We start from the raw sequence: 14,889 nt of genomic DNA, 5'->3' as shown, positions 1-14,889 counted from the left end.
GCTAGCGTGATTATTTTCCTCTCCCGAGGTTGGTTACTCTTCACTTCTGAAGATGATTTTAATGCCGACTCTTCTGATTATACACGAATTGACCATGCAATTACCCTTGCGAGTGATACGCATTTAAGCGACAGCTTGGGTTGCGCGAAATGCGGATGCTAGTCGCAGTATTTACTTACTTTGGGCAGAGGTTGAAGATATGTGAGGCATTTACATCGCTACACTTGCATTAGAGCCACAAGTAGGCTGTAGTAAATCTCTTGTGACGTCACGAGTGACGTTATTCTTTCGACCAGTCATTAGTGCTACGAGACGGGCAAAAAAAAAAATCGGTTATATGTAGGTCCCCTTCTGTACATAGTGGTGGGCGATGAAATCAACATTATAGAGAGAAAAAGAGATTTTAAAGAATAATGGAGAGGTCTGCCTGGTTATGGACCTGGCATGCTATTCCAGATGAGGGTGAAAGAAGAGGATAAAAAAGAGAGAGAAAACGGTGTCATCAAACATACGCAACAATCACGTACTCACAAACACACATGGTTATCAAAGTAATTCCACTAAAACCGTGTCCCTTAGATGACTATCAAATTATTCCCCTAGACCAATGGTAGTTGCTCTGTTTGTTCACGTGAGTGTGATGTATATATGTTTTCGTTTTTCAATAAAAAATTCAGTTTCGAGTCAGCGCTCGTCTTTGTGTCCTCTTCCTTTGTCCGTCGTTTTGTTTCGCGCTGTTCCCTCCCACGATCTATCAAATTATGTCCACTAAGCCCGTGTCCCTTCGAAAAACTAAGAATGCTTTTGTCCCTCGCTCAATTCATTCAAAACTGCAGTGCACTGATTCAAAATAGCACTAACCAGGTTAATATATATGCAGCTGCGAAGTTTTAGTGTACCTAATGTTGACTTCGGCTTTTCCTTCGCTCAGCCAAAGTCGAAGTCAACATGAGGTGCACTAAATCTTCGAAGCCGCGTGTATGTTAACCTGGTCAGCGCTATTTTCAAATAATGAACTGCAGTTTTGAATGACTTGTGACCAAAGCGACGCTTGATGACGAATCTAAGCATGATGACGCATCTGCTATATGACTACTGACGTCTCACGAACCGCTAAATACGCCTTTTTACTTCGCCAAAAGCGGCCGTATGCAGCTTTCAACGCAGCATGAGCTGTAGAGTCTTTGCTTTATAGTCATTCACGCCGTATATGACGCATGCTAAGCGCGTCGGCGGGGCACCCTGGAAATAGAGTGTACCAAACCAGAAAAAAAAGATCATCTGTTAGTCATTTACGATTTGGAACTGCTTTTCGCTGATCCCTCCATTCAAAATCCAGGCATGAAATTATCTGGTCTGGGTTGTAGTAGTTCTGTTTTTAGCAGAGTCAATATTAACGAAACAAGCATTCAAGGGCCCCAACGTGGCGTGCGCGCCTTGTCACGCCGTCCATTGCCAGAACAGCGAGTTTCCTTATTAACGATGCTTGAGCCCATTCAAAACGCTTGGAACCCATTAAAACGGCCCATTATTCGAATATTTGTGCGGGGGATGAGAACTTTCCGCGGCTGTATTGATTCTTCGAGTTTGTTTATCCTGACCAATCCTGACGCGCGCGCTGGCGGTAGGGTGATCGAGAGACTGCGCGATCGAGGCTTGTAAATACGCGCTATGGGGCTAAGTAACGAACAGACAAGGTGCGTTTTTAACATAAGAGCACTGGCATTCAGGCCGTGTGGTGCAGCCGCTTTTCCGGTACTTTTGACAATACTGCAAGCATCCCGGATCAACAACATTGTCGATCGCTGAGTCAGACCAGCGGAGGCACACGCGGCTGCCTAGCAGTGACTTTTCGGGACCGCCACTTCAGCTTCCTCAGTCGATGTCTCTCAAATAGCCCAATGAAAAATGTGCGTTCTTGCCTCTCGCTCTTGTTGCTGTTGTAGTCTCTTTTAGGCATGACTCTATAGAGCTGAACATTGCTGGATATGCTCCCTATGCTTTTATACGCTACTTGTTCCACGAACCTCCAACTCTTCCTCTGATTTCGGACCAGCGAAAGCTGAGTACCGAATGACCATACCTCACCATTTTGTCACTTGGTAGCGCAGCGCTGCTCCGGCGGAGTATTCCCCATGAAATCGAGGACGTCTACTGCGTGAGTGACGTTTCCAGGGAAAATGTCAGCATAGGGGAATAATTATGATATGAGGATCCATAGCGCACAAAATTGAAGGGACACAACACAAGCGCTAAACTTCCACTGAACGATCTTCATTTGGCGCAGACAACCTTATACAGATCCCGTAAGGTACAGGTATAGATGACTAACAAAGATTATCTTGTCAAGTTCATGATGTGTCAAGGAATGAGAAAAAACACAGTGCACGCTACCAATCAGTGAGCACGTTTCACACTGTCGTCCACTGCTTTGAATCTATGAAAACTTAGTTCTTCGTTGATAATGACACCGAAGGATCACTAACACAATTTTCCATCCCTCTTTTTCCATCGCCGCAGCTGTGCGCTGTGGATCCTCATGTTGACTACCCACTAGCCCGAACCCTGACCCTTCTAAGAGAATAAGTAGTTTATTTCCTATGCAACTCTGAGCCAGAGGCATTACAGAGGGGAAATAGCACACATAGAAAAATAGAGAAAAAAAGAGTGGCTTACATTATTGTTAAATTGCACCAGGATATCCAATGTTAGCAAATTTCTCGTGTAACAGCTCATAATTATTGGTGCCAAAAACATCTGCGGGAAGGTGGTTCAAGTCGCGTTCGATGATACCATGCCGATTTTGTGCGGATGATCTATGCGATGAGATCCATAAATTGACTATGTGATCAGGTGGTCAAGTAGACGGGATGAGGTTGCAACTTGAGAAAAAGGGCAATACGGAAAGCTTGTAAGGAAAAGGAAGGTGCAGTAGCAGACTGAGAGTGGACGGACACTTCAACCGTACCGCAAAGGAAGAGATTTTGGAAAATGGGACGGGAGCGTCAGCGACCTGCGTGTGTGCTGGACCGTTACAGCGTGGGGGGCTCAGTGTAGGAGCAGTGCACATCCCTGTGTCGTGCTGAGTCCTTTCGTTCCGCAGTGTCTGCCGTCTCAACGGCGTGCGAGTACATGTAGTTTATTTACTTATTTAGAAATACTGCTGTCTCGGAGGAGAGACATAGCAGGAGTGGGTACTTACATTAGTAAAAACAAATAACATGGGTAGCATAGAAATAGATAACATCAAAACAGATGAACAGGTCGAATTGTCGGGCAGCTGAACAACGAACTCTTCAATTGGCAATGAGCGAAGTGAGTCGTCCAATCCATTCCAAATTTCAACAGCTGGAGGGAAAAAAGAAAATTTAGACCGATCTATATGCGGTTTCAAAGGAACAATGTTTAATGGGTGGTTCCGTCGGGTTGCACGTGCGCTTGAGGACACAAGTGTGAAGGGTGCCTGAATGCCAGTTGGTTTGTGAACGATCTCGTGCAGCATAATGATGCATTCACGTGTGCGCCTATGTTCTAACGTTCGTAAAGATAAACTGTGCATATGTTAAGAAAGTGAAAACTTGCGATCGTACCAGCCGAAGATGAATCGTATTGCTCTTTTTTGAAGTGATTCTAAACAGCCAATGTGGCGCGCGTAATGAGGGGACCAGACAATTGAGACGTACTCCAGGATAGGCCGAACTAGTTCATAATTTGAACAGCGCGAACTACAAGGGACAAGAAAAGAAGGGACACAGGACGAGCGCTGACTCGCAACTAAAAGGTTTATTCACTGAAACCTTCTTATATGAAGAAACAATCAAAGGGGAAAAAACAACATAAAAAACCAAAAACCATGAAACGACACATTCGTCAGGTGCTCCCGAGAAAATTCATCTCCCTATCGCAGAGGAAAACAGATGGTTTGCTGACGCAATTGAGTTGATCCCCTGCGATGTGAAAAGCCTCGACAACTTCTCGTGTCGTCTGATCACTGTGGGTGTATAGTACACGTGTTTGATTGAATAATGCAGTGCATTTTTTCTTTTTCTTTTTCATGACTTTACATTCTAGACAATGTTTGACCAAATGTGAAAGGTCATCACCATTGTTTAAGTTGTTCCTGTGCTCTTGCAGGCGCTTGTTAAGGCAACGCCCTGTCTGACCAATGTAACGCGATCCACAGGAAAGGGGCACACTGTATACAACACATGTTTTACAGGCTACAAACTTATCCCTGTGCGCAACGCCACATCCTTCTTTTTTCTTCTTGGCTTCTTTCTTTCTTTCAATGGCAGGGCATATCTGTTTGAGCTTGACGGGGGCTGAAAGGAACACGCCAACTTTGTACCTACTTGCTACGTTCTTTAGTCCGTGGGAGACGCGGTGAACATATGGCAAAACGGCAAATTTCTTCTTTTCAGGCTGGACGTCTGTCGTAAGCGGAGTGGCCTGACGCTTTAATGACTGAATTAAATGAGAACACGCCCATGCTATCATCTGGTCTTGATATCCAGCAAACTTAACCCTAGACAACTGGGTCTGGAAGCTATCTTGAATGGCGTGATGACAGGATTTGGTCAAAGCACTTCGCAAGCAGGAACTGATTATGCTATTTTTTACCAATTTGGAATGACCGGAGTGAGAATTAAGAAGTGTCTTTGACGACCTCGGGTTATACTTCCAGCAAACATGGTTCTGCTCGAAATGCAGCCGCAGGTCTAAAAACTGCAGTTCGTCGTTAACTGGTGCCTCAAAAGTGAACTGTAACCCCGACCCACACTCCCTGAACACTTTTAGAATGTCAACCATTCGAGCCGGAAAACGTCCACGTTCTACAAAAATAAGATAGTCATCGACATATCTGACGGTCTTGAGATGTAGGCCAGACAGGTTCTTTTCCAGGTCCCTGTCAACTTACAACAGAAAAATATCACTTAAGACAGGGGCGACGCTGGACCCGATGCACACACCTGATTTCTGCGCAAATAGCTTGCCTTGCCACCCTATGAAAGTGGAATGCAAATAAAACCGTAGCAATTCTAGGAAGTTTTCCACAGACATCCCGCATTGTGTTACGAACGCCACTTCGTCATTATCTTCTGTAATGTACCTTTTCACACGCTTTAACAGGCAGTCATGTGGAAGGCTATAATACAGGTCTGTGACATCGATACTGAAGGCTGCACAGGCACTCGGGTTGTTCTCCTTTAAGAAGGACACGAGGGCGTCGGAGTTGGGGATCTTGAGAGGGTCGAATGCATCCAAGGACGAAAGATGCCGTTGCAGAAATTTTGACACGTTGTGTTGCCATGTGCTCCTTTCCGATACAATCGCTCTGAAGGGTACGTCAACTTTATGTGTCTTCGCGGTGAAAAAGATGTCCAGGTGCAATTTCTTGCACTGCCCAACCTGCTTGGCCAAGCGTTCGAGGCCGAGTGTGCTGAGAAGGGAGACGCCTTGCTCCTTGACCTTGGCCTCTTTCAGCGGAGACATCTCGAAGTAGTGAACCGAACTAGTGATTTGTAAGCAGTTAATTTACATTCCTTCGTGGCATTTTTTAAGGTTCGTTTGAGATAGCCAAGTTTGTGAAGTGCTTTCCCACTTCTGACGCAGCAAGAGGTGCTGTCCCTGCCGCCCCCGTACGAGACCATGTGCAGCAAGTACGACCGCAAGGGCGGCGAGTACAGCTACGCTGACGGCGTCGTCCAGTCCGAAGAGTGCAGCAGCAAATGCATCGCGGACAACTGGCAGCAGCACTGCAACTGCTTCTCCAAGCTCTACTCGGTCAAGCACAGGCGCAGGGGCCCCATCTGCGAGTACATCGACCATCGTGAGTGCTTGCCAGTCTGCTTTCACGAAACGGACTGCGCTCTGTTGCTGTTAACCGTCTTGAATAAACAGCGCGAACGACGACAAGCACAAGAGACAAGGAAACAGATGACACAGTGCCGGCAACACAGGCCTTCTCCATCTTCAGTGGCTGTCCCAAAAGACGAGACTTTCGCTAATCAGCGCTTTGTTGTCCGTTTTCTTGTCTGTTGTGCTTGTAATCGTTCGCGCTGTTTATTCAAGATGCTTAAGCAACTAGCCCGCCAAAACGTGTTAATACTGTTAACCGGCTGACTTACAATCGGTGCAAATAGAATGGTTCGTTTGCTGCCGAGCGCGAACGACGCCTAGCGAGCGCAACAGGTTGTCCATGCCGGTTGAATTAACAGCGCTGGGCAGATGTTTCTTTGCATAAATGCGTGTTAGGCATCCGGCTCGCTCTTTCAGAGTATACGTCTGGCGACTTTTTCTTCGCCCATTAGCTCACCGCTGCACGGGTCCTTTCCTATTTGTCGACCACGGTCGAAGATTTGCATACGTTGACTCTGAAACTGTAAACTAAGTGAATGATATTGGTCTTGCTTTTGTCAGAAGGAGCAGTGAGGGCCGTTGCGTGAAAATGCTTTGTTTTTATCAGTGTGCATAAATTATAATCAATTTATGCAATTTACTACGATTTCAAGGTAGATGCTTCCTGCGTTTAATTTAGCAAAATGAGTATGATTGCGTCAGTACGTTTGCAAATAATTACTGCGTGAACTCGGCGTGCACGAAGTGACTTAATAGAAAGAAGCCAAGACTTCTGCATCTTCAGTGGCTGCCCAAAATACGAGACTCGATAGTCAGCTAGTGGAGCAACACCTTTCTGCACTTCGGCCAACTCTGCACCACCCTTGCGTTACACATGGCTTGTCGCGCGGCAGAGCTACTCTATTGGATACACTGCGCAGAATACGCCGGTATGGAAGCACAAGAATCGTCGTAGCACCTTGCATATCTTATATTAACCTATGACACGTCTCAACTAAATATTTTTTAAATCTGAAACCGAACGGTTTGGTTTGGTTCCACTGCTTCTTCAGGGGTGACAGGGGCAGACCTTTGCATCGTGCGAGGGAGTTGGTGAAACGTCTCCTCTCTGAATTGTTGGAAACCGGTTCCGCTGGTTTTCCCACCATGGTAGCGGGGGGGGGGGGGGGGGGGGGGGGGGGCGTGGATTAGTCCAGGGAGCAATATGGCATCTCCAAGGGAGCCCTTGTTGCAAAGGTGACAGTCCAGAATGGAAACGTTTGGACAAATCTTTGGACCGATGCAAGCGCTGATATGAAGGATGCGGGAGGGGCAAAGGACGTTGACAGAGAGGGGGTTAAGGCTGCCAGTCATGTTGCTGGGCTGTGCGGTGAATTGTCGATGGCGCCGAGCGAAGTCCCTGCATGTGTACAGACGGCAGGTTTCACTTTGTGCGGTTGACAATGTTTGGGGTCATTTTAATGGGCCATAGTTTGAGTAAGAGCCTTTTTGTGACTTTGTTTCGGTTCCAGGAATAACGGTTTCGTCCAAATTTTTTCTGTGGTCTGGGTCTTCGGAACATTCGGCTACCGGATTGTGCGCTCTTGCGAAGCTGTGGGCGTCGATTTTGTGTCACGAATTCTTTCTTTTACGTATTTGGTTTCGCCGATGTTGCTTGCGACGCAGTCGGTACAACGAATTTTCTAGACAATGTCTTTGACTCTTTCTCTGCGTGGCCGATCTTTGAGAACAGGTAGGCAAGGAGACACAATTTTTTAGAGTTGTGTGCTGCCTGGATACCACCTTTTCTCAGGATACGGGCGATTGTTTCGCTAGCACCTCGGATATAAGGCAGAGTGCCGTGTTTTTGCAGCGGGGTTGATTCTTGTTTGTTGATTACTCACCACATGTTGATGTGTTTTTGGAGGTGAAAGGTTTTTGGAATGAAATTTCTTGGGTAGCCGTTCATGATTAGTTCCTTGAATATCCTCCGTTGTTCTTTTGTTCTGTTGAGTTCGGTGCTGCAATGTGTTTCAACTCTTCGTAATATTGCCACGTATCATTGTAGTGTTTGTTCGTTCACGCTCAAGGCTGCAGGAAAGGGTTGTTATCACTTTTGTTCGTGACGCGAGAAGCGACCACACTAATCTCGATTGATCGCAGCCATGAAAGGCTGCATCTAGGTTTTTCCAGATTTCTGTAGATGATCTTGTCTTGTTATCTGGAAGTTTCCTTGCCGGCTTTAAATTGAGCGATGCCGCGAGCGGCGGACATTCGTAGATCGACGATTGACGAGCACGCTTGTTGCTTACGCCGCCACCGAGTGATTAAGTTATTTTGCGGGCGCAAGTCAGCCCTAATAAAGGGCTTCGTTTGCAAGTATTTCTGGTGTCTTCCTGACCACTGGACTACCGTCACTAAAACGTGACAATATTTTCACCACTGATGCCTTATGGACTGTCGGGTTGTCTGAAGTGAAAGACAGATACCGGCCTTAATGGGTTGGTTTGCGGTTCAAGGGGAACTGGAGAGAGTGATGTTTTTTTTGTTTACGAGAACATCCAAAAACGGGAGGGAGTTTTCTTTTTCCGCCTGTAGCATGAAGAAAAACGTCGATATCTGTATTTTCCACATTTCGCCTTGATGAGCGTTTGTTTCTTGAGATGCCGAATTTTCATCTCCAGACAGGCTTTCGTCGAGCCTTGAACTTCGTAGCCCTTCACGAGAAACACGGGCCGCCTGCTATTACCAAGATTCGACAGATCGTCAGCCCCTTGCCAAGGCTTGCTTCCTTCCAGAGCCACTTGTAGTTTATTCTGCGTTGCAAATCCCTTGGAGTAATCCCAGTTTGTTTGCGCCTGCCAATGCTCATACGCACGCCAACAGAAAGAACATCGCTCAGGCGGAAAGCTGCCTACTGCGGGCTAGAATCCTCGAGACAAAATGGACGAGGAATCTCTTGGAAAAGGAGATTTATTGCACGCAAATGTTTCTGGAGTGGCTGATTTCCACGGATTTCTTTGATATCAGCGGAGGATGTCAGCGGGCATAGGCCAAGCTCTCCCTAGTCCCTACAAAGAAAAGAGAAGTCAAGCTGCAAAGCCTTCTTCAAGATTTATTCATGTTCGTGCCTCCAAAAAATTCTATTGTTTACAGCCACCTAATCTTCCACGCCGGCTCCGCGCCAGCCGCATATGAGGAGCCGAAGGTGCACAAAAAAGACGTGCCACTTCACCCGATTGTAGACATTACTCGCTGTCCACCGTTCAAGCTGTCTGGATACCTGCACCAGATAATTGCTCCTTTGGCTGGACGCACTTCGCACGTCAAAGATTCGGCGCACATTGTGGGCAAGTTGAAATCCATTTGTATCGAGGACGATTATGCAATGCGCCGTTCGACGTGAAATCTGCTTTATGTGTGCTTGTGGACTTCGTAGTTGAGTGTTGCAGAGAAGCTTTGCGCAACGACACGTCTCTGCTCAAAGGTACGCACATAGAAGTAGAGGACTTCTGCCGGCTGCTGAAATTCTGCCTACCGAATACATAGTTTGTCTTCAACATGTCATTCTATAAGCATATTCGCGATAGCAATGAGTGGGTCCATCTCCGTGATATGCAAAAACTTGCTCCTGGAGCCGACTGACAACCGTGCTGTTACATCACTCAACTCGCCACCGAAGTTGTTTCGTGTGTACGCTGACGCCTATTTGTCCTTATGTTCTTTGCCTAGGTGAGCTTTTCATCAGTACTCACTATATTTTAGGTTAAGTCATGTTGCTTGTATACTACTTGACAAATGGTTGATCGTTAATTACTCTCTTGATTCTAATTTTATTTTCATTTCTTGAGCGCATGTGTTTCTCCTGGTCTTGCTTTTTTTCTATACTTCATAATTCCATTCTTTATATGTATGTTTGCCTTGATGTGCACATGTTCTGCTGCTCTGTCTTTCCCAGGCCTCGAGCATCTCTCAAACTACCCTTGTAGCTTTTCGCCCGGGGCCCATTTGCTGTATGTAAGGAAATAACTTCAATTTTGTCATTCGACGGTAGAGCACCGAAATACATGTATTACTGGGGCACCGAATTGTTTCCTTACCACGCCGCATAGGCTGTGGGTGAAGGGTCATAATGACAAACTATTTGTACAAGCCATAAAAAATTCAATTCGACGCTTGTGGAGAGGCTACGCCATATAGTTCGCTTCTATAGCATAATCTGTTGGGTTTAAGTATTGTTTTGTTTTTTTCGTTTTCGAACGCGAGGACGTAAGGTGAAAAACTAAACTCGCCGGATAGCTCACCGGTCACCGATCATGGCGTCCGTTACGCCACGCGCTCCTCAACGGCCAAATGCTACACTGAGCAGTTTTGTAACTTCTTGTGCTCTCCTTTTTGTTTCTTAGAGCAGTTGATGTGAGTTAGACAAGCACGTGGGATGGTCATACTTCAAATCGATTGAGAGACTTCGTCTCAAAGCCCTGGGGCATCAGCGCATGCTAGCACGTGTTTTGTTTTACTATTGACGTTGTATTTTATTCAGTGCTCAAGTACGATTGATTTTTAAGTGGTGAGAATGCTTTTATTTGGTGTTCTCAGGACTTTGGAACATACTGCCAAAATATTTTTTTCAAACGCACCCACAGTTTTTTTTTATTACGATGATGTCAAGGAAGGCCGTAACCCCTTTTCCACGCCTTAGGTCATCGAACCGACGTTTTTCAACAGCTGCAAAAAACTAAAGTCGGCGCTCCTGGGCAAGTTTCGCCATATAGTTTGCTTCTGCAACACCATCCGCTTGGTTCCAGCTCGGTTTTTCATTTTGTAACGCGGGGAGGCGACATGAAGAATAAAACTTTGACTGCACCTCGTCCGCCGGTCGGAGATCATGGCGTCTGTTGTGCTGCGCGCTCCAGGAAAGCGAAAAGGTATAGGATTTCAGTTGTGATTACGAGACTTTCTCTCAGAGGCCTTTGACACGCGCGTGCTCAAGGGTGTCTCGTTTTGCCATTCATGTTGTATTTTATGCAGCGCGCTTAATATTAAATGAAGAAAGAGATGCTTACTTGCTTTAGGGTGTTTGCAACATACTGGCAAGATATTTCATTAAATACGCCACCACATTTTTTATTATGACGATGCCAAGGAAGATACACCCACTTTTCACCGACAGAACCCATTCACAACCAACCTAGCGCAAAAGAATAAAGTAGGAACGAACTGCAAGCTCTGCTGAAAGAAAAACAAGAACAGAACTCAGAAGTAGTATAATGCGCGGCACATGCGATATCTACCTGAACTTCATGTCCTGACGCAACTCCTTTCTCTAGTGGCACAGCAGTCATAGTGCCTAGCTTGTAACGCCACGGAAAGCGCAGTCCAATAGGCATGCTGCTGAAAATCGCCAGCATGGTAGCTAAGACCTTCTAAAACGCTTTGCATGTTTTAATTTTTAATCAATTTCTGGCTCAGAGCAGCGGCTAATCGCCGTTTTGCTTGTATTCTTTTTTGTTTTCTCAGAATATTTAGCGAAGAAATTTTTGAAGAGTTTTGTACACACCTCTGCCCCTTTTTTTTTTTGGGGGGGGGGGGGGGGGGGGCGGGGAGTGTAATCCTAAAGCTGCACATTGACATATTACAATGCATTGTGCATTTAGGACTTCTTGAAGAAAGAATTTTTTTTTAAACATTCAAAATTTGTATTTCTTTGAGAAAAGCAAAGAGTGAACTCGTTTCAAGAAAGTTGCAGCTCCCGATAGAAGCAGAAACAAACCTGCGCCCCTTAACCCTCAACGTCATCATTGAGCGAAGAACAAAGTATATCGCGGCGAGTGTGTGCAGAAAACCCTCCCATGCCGAAAAGTACTTGAATTTTCCTTCTACGCACCCAATAGGAGAAAACCGATTACTAGCGCCAGTGCTTTTCAATCAGGCCTTCAAGCTTTGCTCAAGATCCAGAAAAATGACCAACGAAAACGGGAGCATAAAGAATGATTGTGTTCAGAAAAGAAAAAACAGCGCTAAATTCTACACAAACCACACAGAAAGACGGACAGGACGGGCGCTGTCCGTCTTTCTGTGTGGTTTGTGTAGAATTTAGCGCTGTTTTTTCTTTTCTGAACACAATGTCACACCAACTAGCCCAGCAAAAGGTACTGTTAAACATAAAGAATGACTTCACAGAAAACGGCTACCCGTGTCAAGTGTCCCGTTCCCAAGAACAACTCACTGAATCTCCTCTAGGCGGCGCTAGAAATACTAAAAAAACAATCTCGCAGCCATCCCTTATGTCTGCGCTGTACGTAAAAGTGGCCTTCGTTTCTTCTAGCAAGCTCAAAAACGGCCCGGTAGCGGCTAAGGGCCCGCAAGAGAAGACAAGCTATCCTGGCGTCGTCTACAAAATTAAATGCAACGAATGCAACGCAACCTGTGTAGACAGGGAATTTCATAAGGCGGTGGAAAGAAACATCAGCCTGGAGTTAAGAATGGAAAAGTGGCTTACAATGCCCTAGCAGAACACCTTGAAAACACGTGTCACTTGATTCACTGGGATTCCGCGTGCATACTTGAGAAACAAAAAAATTTTATCTATGCACCCGCTCATGTTGTCCCTTAATATCCAAATGACCAGCAAAAGGACAAGCAGGACACGGGGCTATGTACCCGAGATATGCATGAGCTCTGTACGCCGCATTTTTCCTTTATAAGCAAAGGCCCGTCGCTTCTGTCTCATAGTGAACATGGCAATCGTAGTGGTGCCGAAACATGAATGTTTTTACGTGTTTCTACTTAATTTACCTTGGCGAGTGTTTGTTTCTTGAGATGCATTTCGTTTTAACGTGCCAGCGTTTTTTGCTGAGCATGAGGCACTCCTGGAAAACCTGAGCAGACTGAACGCTCCCTTGTACGATGTATCTCGCATCGTGTACCGTGAGGGCTCCCGAACTTAGTGGCGATCAGTGTCACGATCACTCTTACAGTTTTTTGAGACACTGGCTTTATGAAACAGTGGTAGAGACGCAATCACTAAAATCAATGTCTCAGGCGAAGCAATTGACGACAGGCCACTTTAAGGCTAATCACGCCTGTACATTTACACCACCAACACCCACCACCTTAATGGAGATGTCAGCTGCACCATTTGAGCTCACTTGAACCCGTCTGCTGCATCGACTTATGCTCATACTTGTATTCGTCGTGCTGCAACGCAGGAACCCTATTTTGAGAAGGTATATCGCTTTCGAGTGGACAAAAACTGTGGTGTTCTGCATCCGGAGAGACCGAACGAACAGGTGCTGACAGCAGCTTCGGATGGGCTGCTTATTTAAAGCAGCGTGTGTGGGTTCGAAAGAAGATAAAGAAGCGTTGATGACGACGGAGCAGGGCTTAGGGAAAACGAAACGAAAGGTGCCGTACGTCACAAACTTTAGTACGGATGGGAAGTATGTCCATAAAAAAATGTGGGGTATGCTCTGTGCTGTTTCTATACTGCATGGATTGAAACAACTTCATTCGGCAACAGAAGGGCCACCTGAGTGGTCTCGAACCAGTCCAGGAGTCCACAGGCGTGAGCATCATGTAGCGCCCGGTCCGCAGTGTACTGCTCGTAGCGGCTGCACGGCGCCTTGTGTAAAGGAGACACCCAGCACTGTGGTGAACATTGTTGACGCGCAGTGAGTCTGATGTTAATATTCCACGACGGGAAAAAAAAAATGCTGCGCGAAAACTCAAGTGAAACGAGGCGGACTGCAGAGCGCAGGGTAAGCAGGCAACCATAGATCTGTTCACCGCCCCTGGCTAGTCCACTCTTTGCCCAGCCCTTCGCCATGACGACAACAGCTCGCGGCGTGAAGTAGATGCCTTACATTACCTCCCCCCCCCCCCCCCCGGCTAGTACGTGTTTCAGACGTCCGTTGTCATGGAGGTGAATAGGTTTTTGTTTTATGGCGTGAACTCCCCGCTAGTAACATGAAGCGCTCATGTGTACGCCTTTTCCTGAGTCCTAGTCTTGTCTGCGCTATTTCAAGGAAGTAGGAAATGGCGGTAGCGTCTGTAATGCGTGTGAACGGGACGTGCAGGAGATTTCACAGGCGTCTTTATTTATTTATTTATTTATTTATTTATTTATTTATTTATTTATTTATTTATTTATTTATTTATTTATTTATGTTGGTAATCTGATTGCAGGCCCTCGACCAGGGGTCGAGGGTCTGTCAAGCTTTGTGGCTTTTTCCCTCGACTCCTTTTCATACCTATAGGCATGAATAAAGATTCTTATTATTATTATATTAACAAAGCCTTCGTTTTTAACTCGCAAGTTTATGCCGCCGCCGGAGGAAAAAACCTGCTAAGTCTATTAGACAGATTTATCCTAGGCCGATCCGCGATCGCCTACCTCGAACCTGGACGTGGTTGGGATGCAACTACCCTAGTGCAGAGACAACTATGCACACGCAACTGGCCATTCTAGCGCCACGTTCTCTCTCTGATACGCTGGCTCAGTACCGGGACGCTCCTTCTCCTTTATTCCCATTGTGCTGCCGAAAAAAAATATTTTCTTGCCCTTTTTCAACATTGGGCTGTTGTAGATAGTTTTACATTTCACAAAATTAAAATAACGGTACAAACTATTACTTCTGCGCTTTTTAATCTTAAAACTGTAATTACGGTGGTAATTACGGTAATTACTCTCAAAAGAGAATTCACAGTGTCTGTACATACATGAATAAATAGGTGTACATGGAACCTCCACCTTAGGTCCGTTAAACAGCACTCTGGAAGCTACGGACAAGAGGCGTGATCCCCCGTGCACGAAAACTTCATTGTTATTGGGTAGATATTGTGACGAAGACGAAGCTGGCAGTGGCGCGGGACGGAGCGCTCGCGCTAGGCCAGCGGCCATTAAATCATCTCTCGTTCATGGGTCACCACGCCTCATTCTTCGGCTGGCCGCCACGTTACATTTGGTGGAAGTGCTGGGGCCCCTTCATCGCCATCCTAGTCACGGAGCTTCGGCGTCCTGCGCCTGCCGTGGACGGCGCCCGTGAGTAC

At 46.1% G+C, this 14,889-nt stretch overlaps 1 protein-coding gene across 1 annotated transcript in view; it reads left to right on the top strand.

Annotated features, from left to right (window-relative positions):
- LOC149325863 (uncharacterized) overlaps positions 1-14,889 on the top strand; it is a 267,673-nt gene that overhangs the window by 207,390 nt on the left and 45,394 nt on the right. The window contains exon 18 of the mRNA XM_089562465.1: positions 5,614-5,830. Coding sequence (XP_089418591.1) covers positions 5,614-5,830 — 217 coding nt within the window. The remainder of the gene's footprint in view (positions 1-5,613; positions 5,831-14,889) is intronic.

Source organism: Amblyomma mixtum, chromosome 10, assembly GCF_055824585.1.
Source record: "Amblyomma mixtum isolate Tamu chromosome 10, ASM5582458v1, whole genome shotgun sequence".
In the NCBI taxonomy this organism is placed as follows: domain Eukaryota; kingdom Metazoa; phylum Arthropoda; class Arachnida; order Ixodida; family Ixodidae; genus Amblyomma; species Amblyomma mixtum.
The sequence above is the reverse complement of the archived record's forward strand: the minus strand, read 5'-3'. Positions and strand labels throughout refer to the sequence as shown.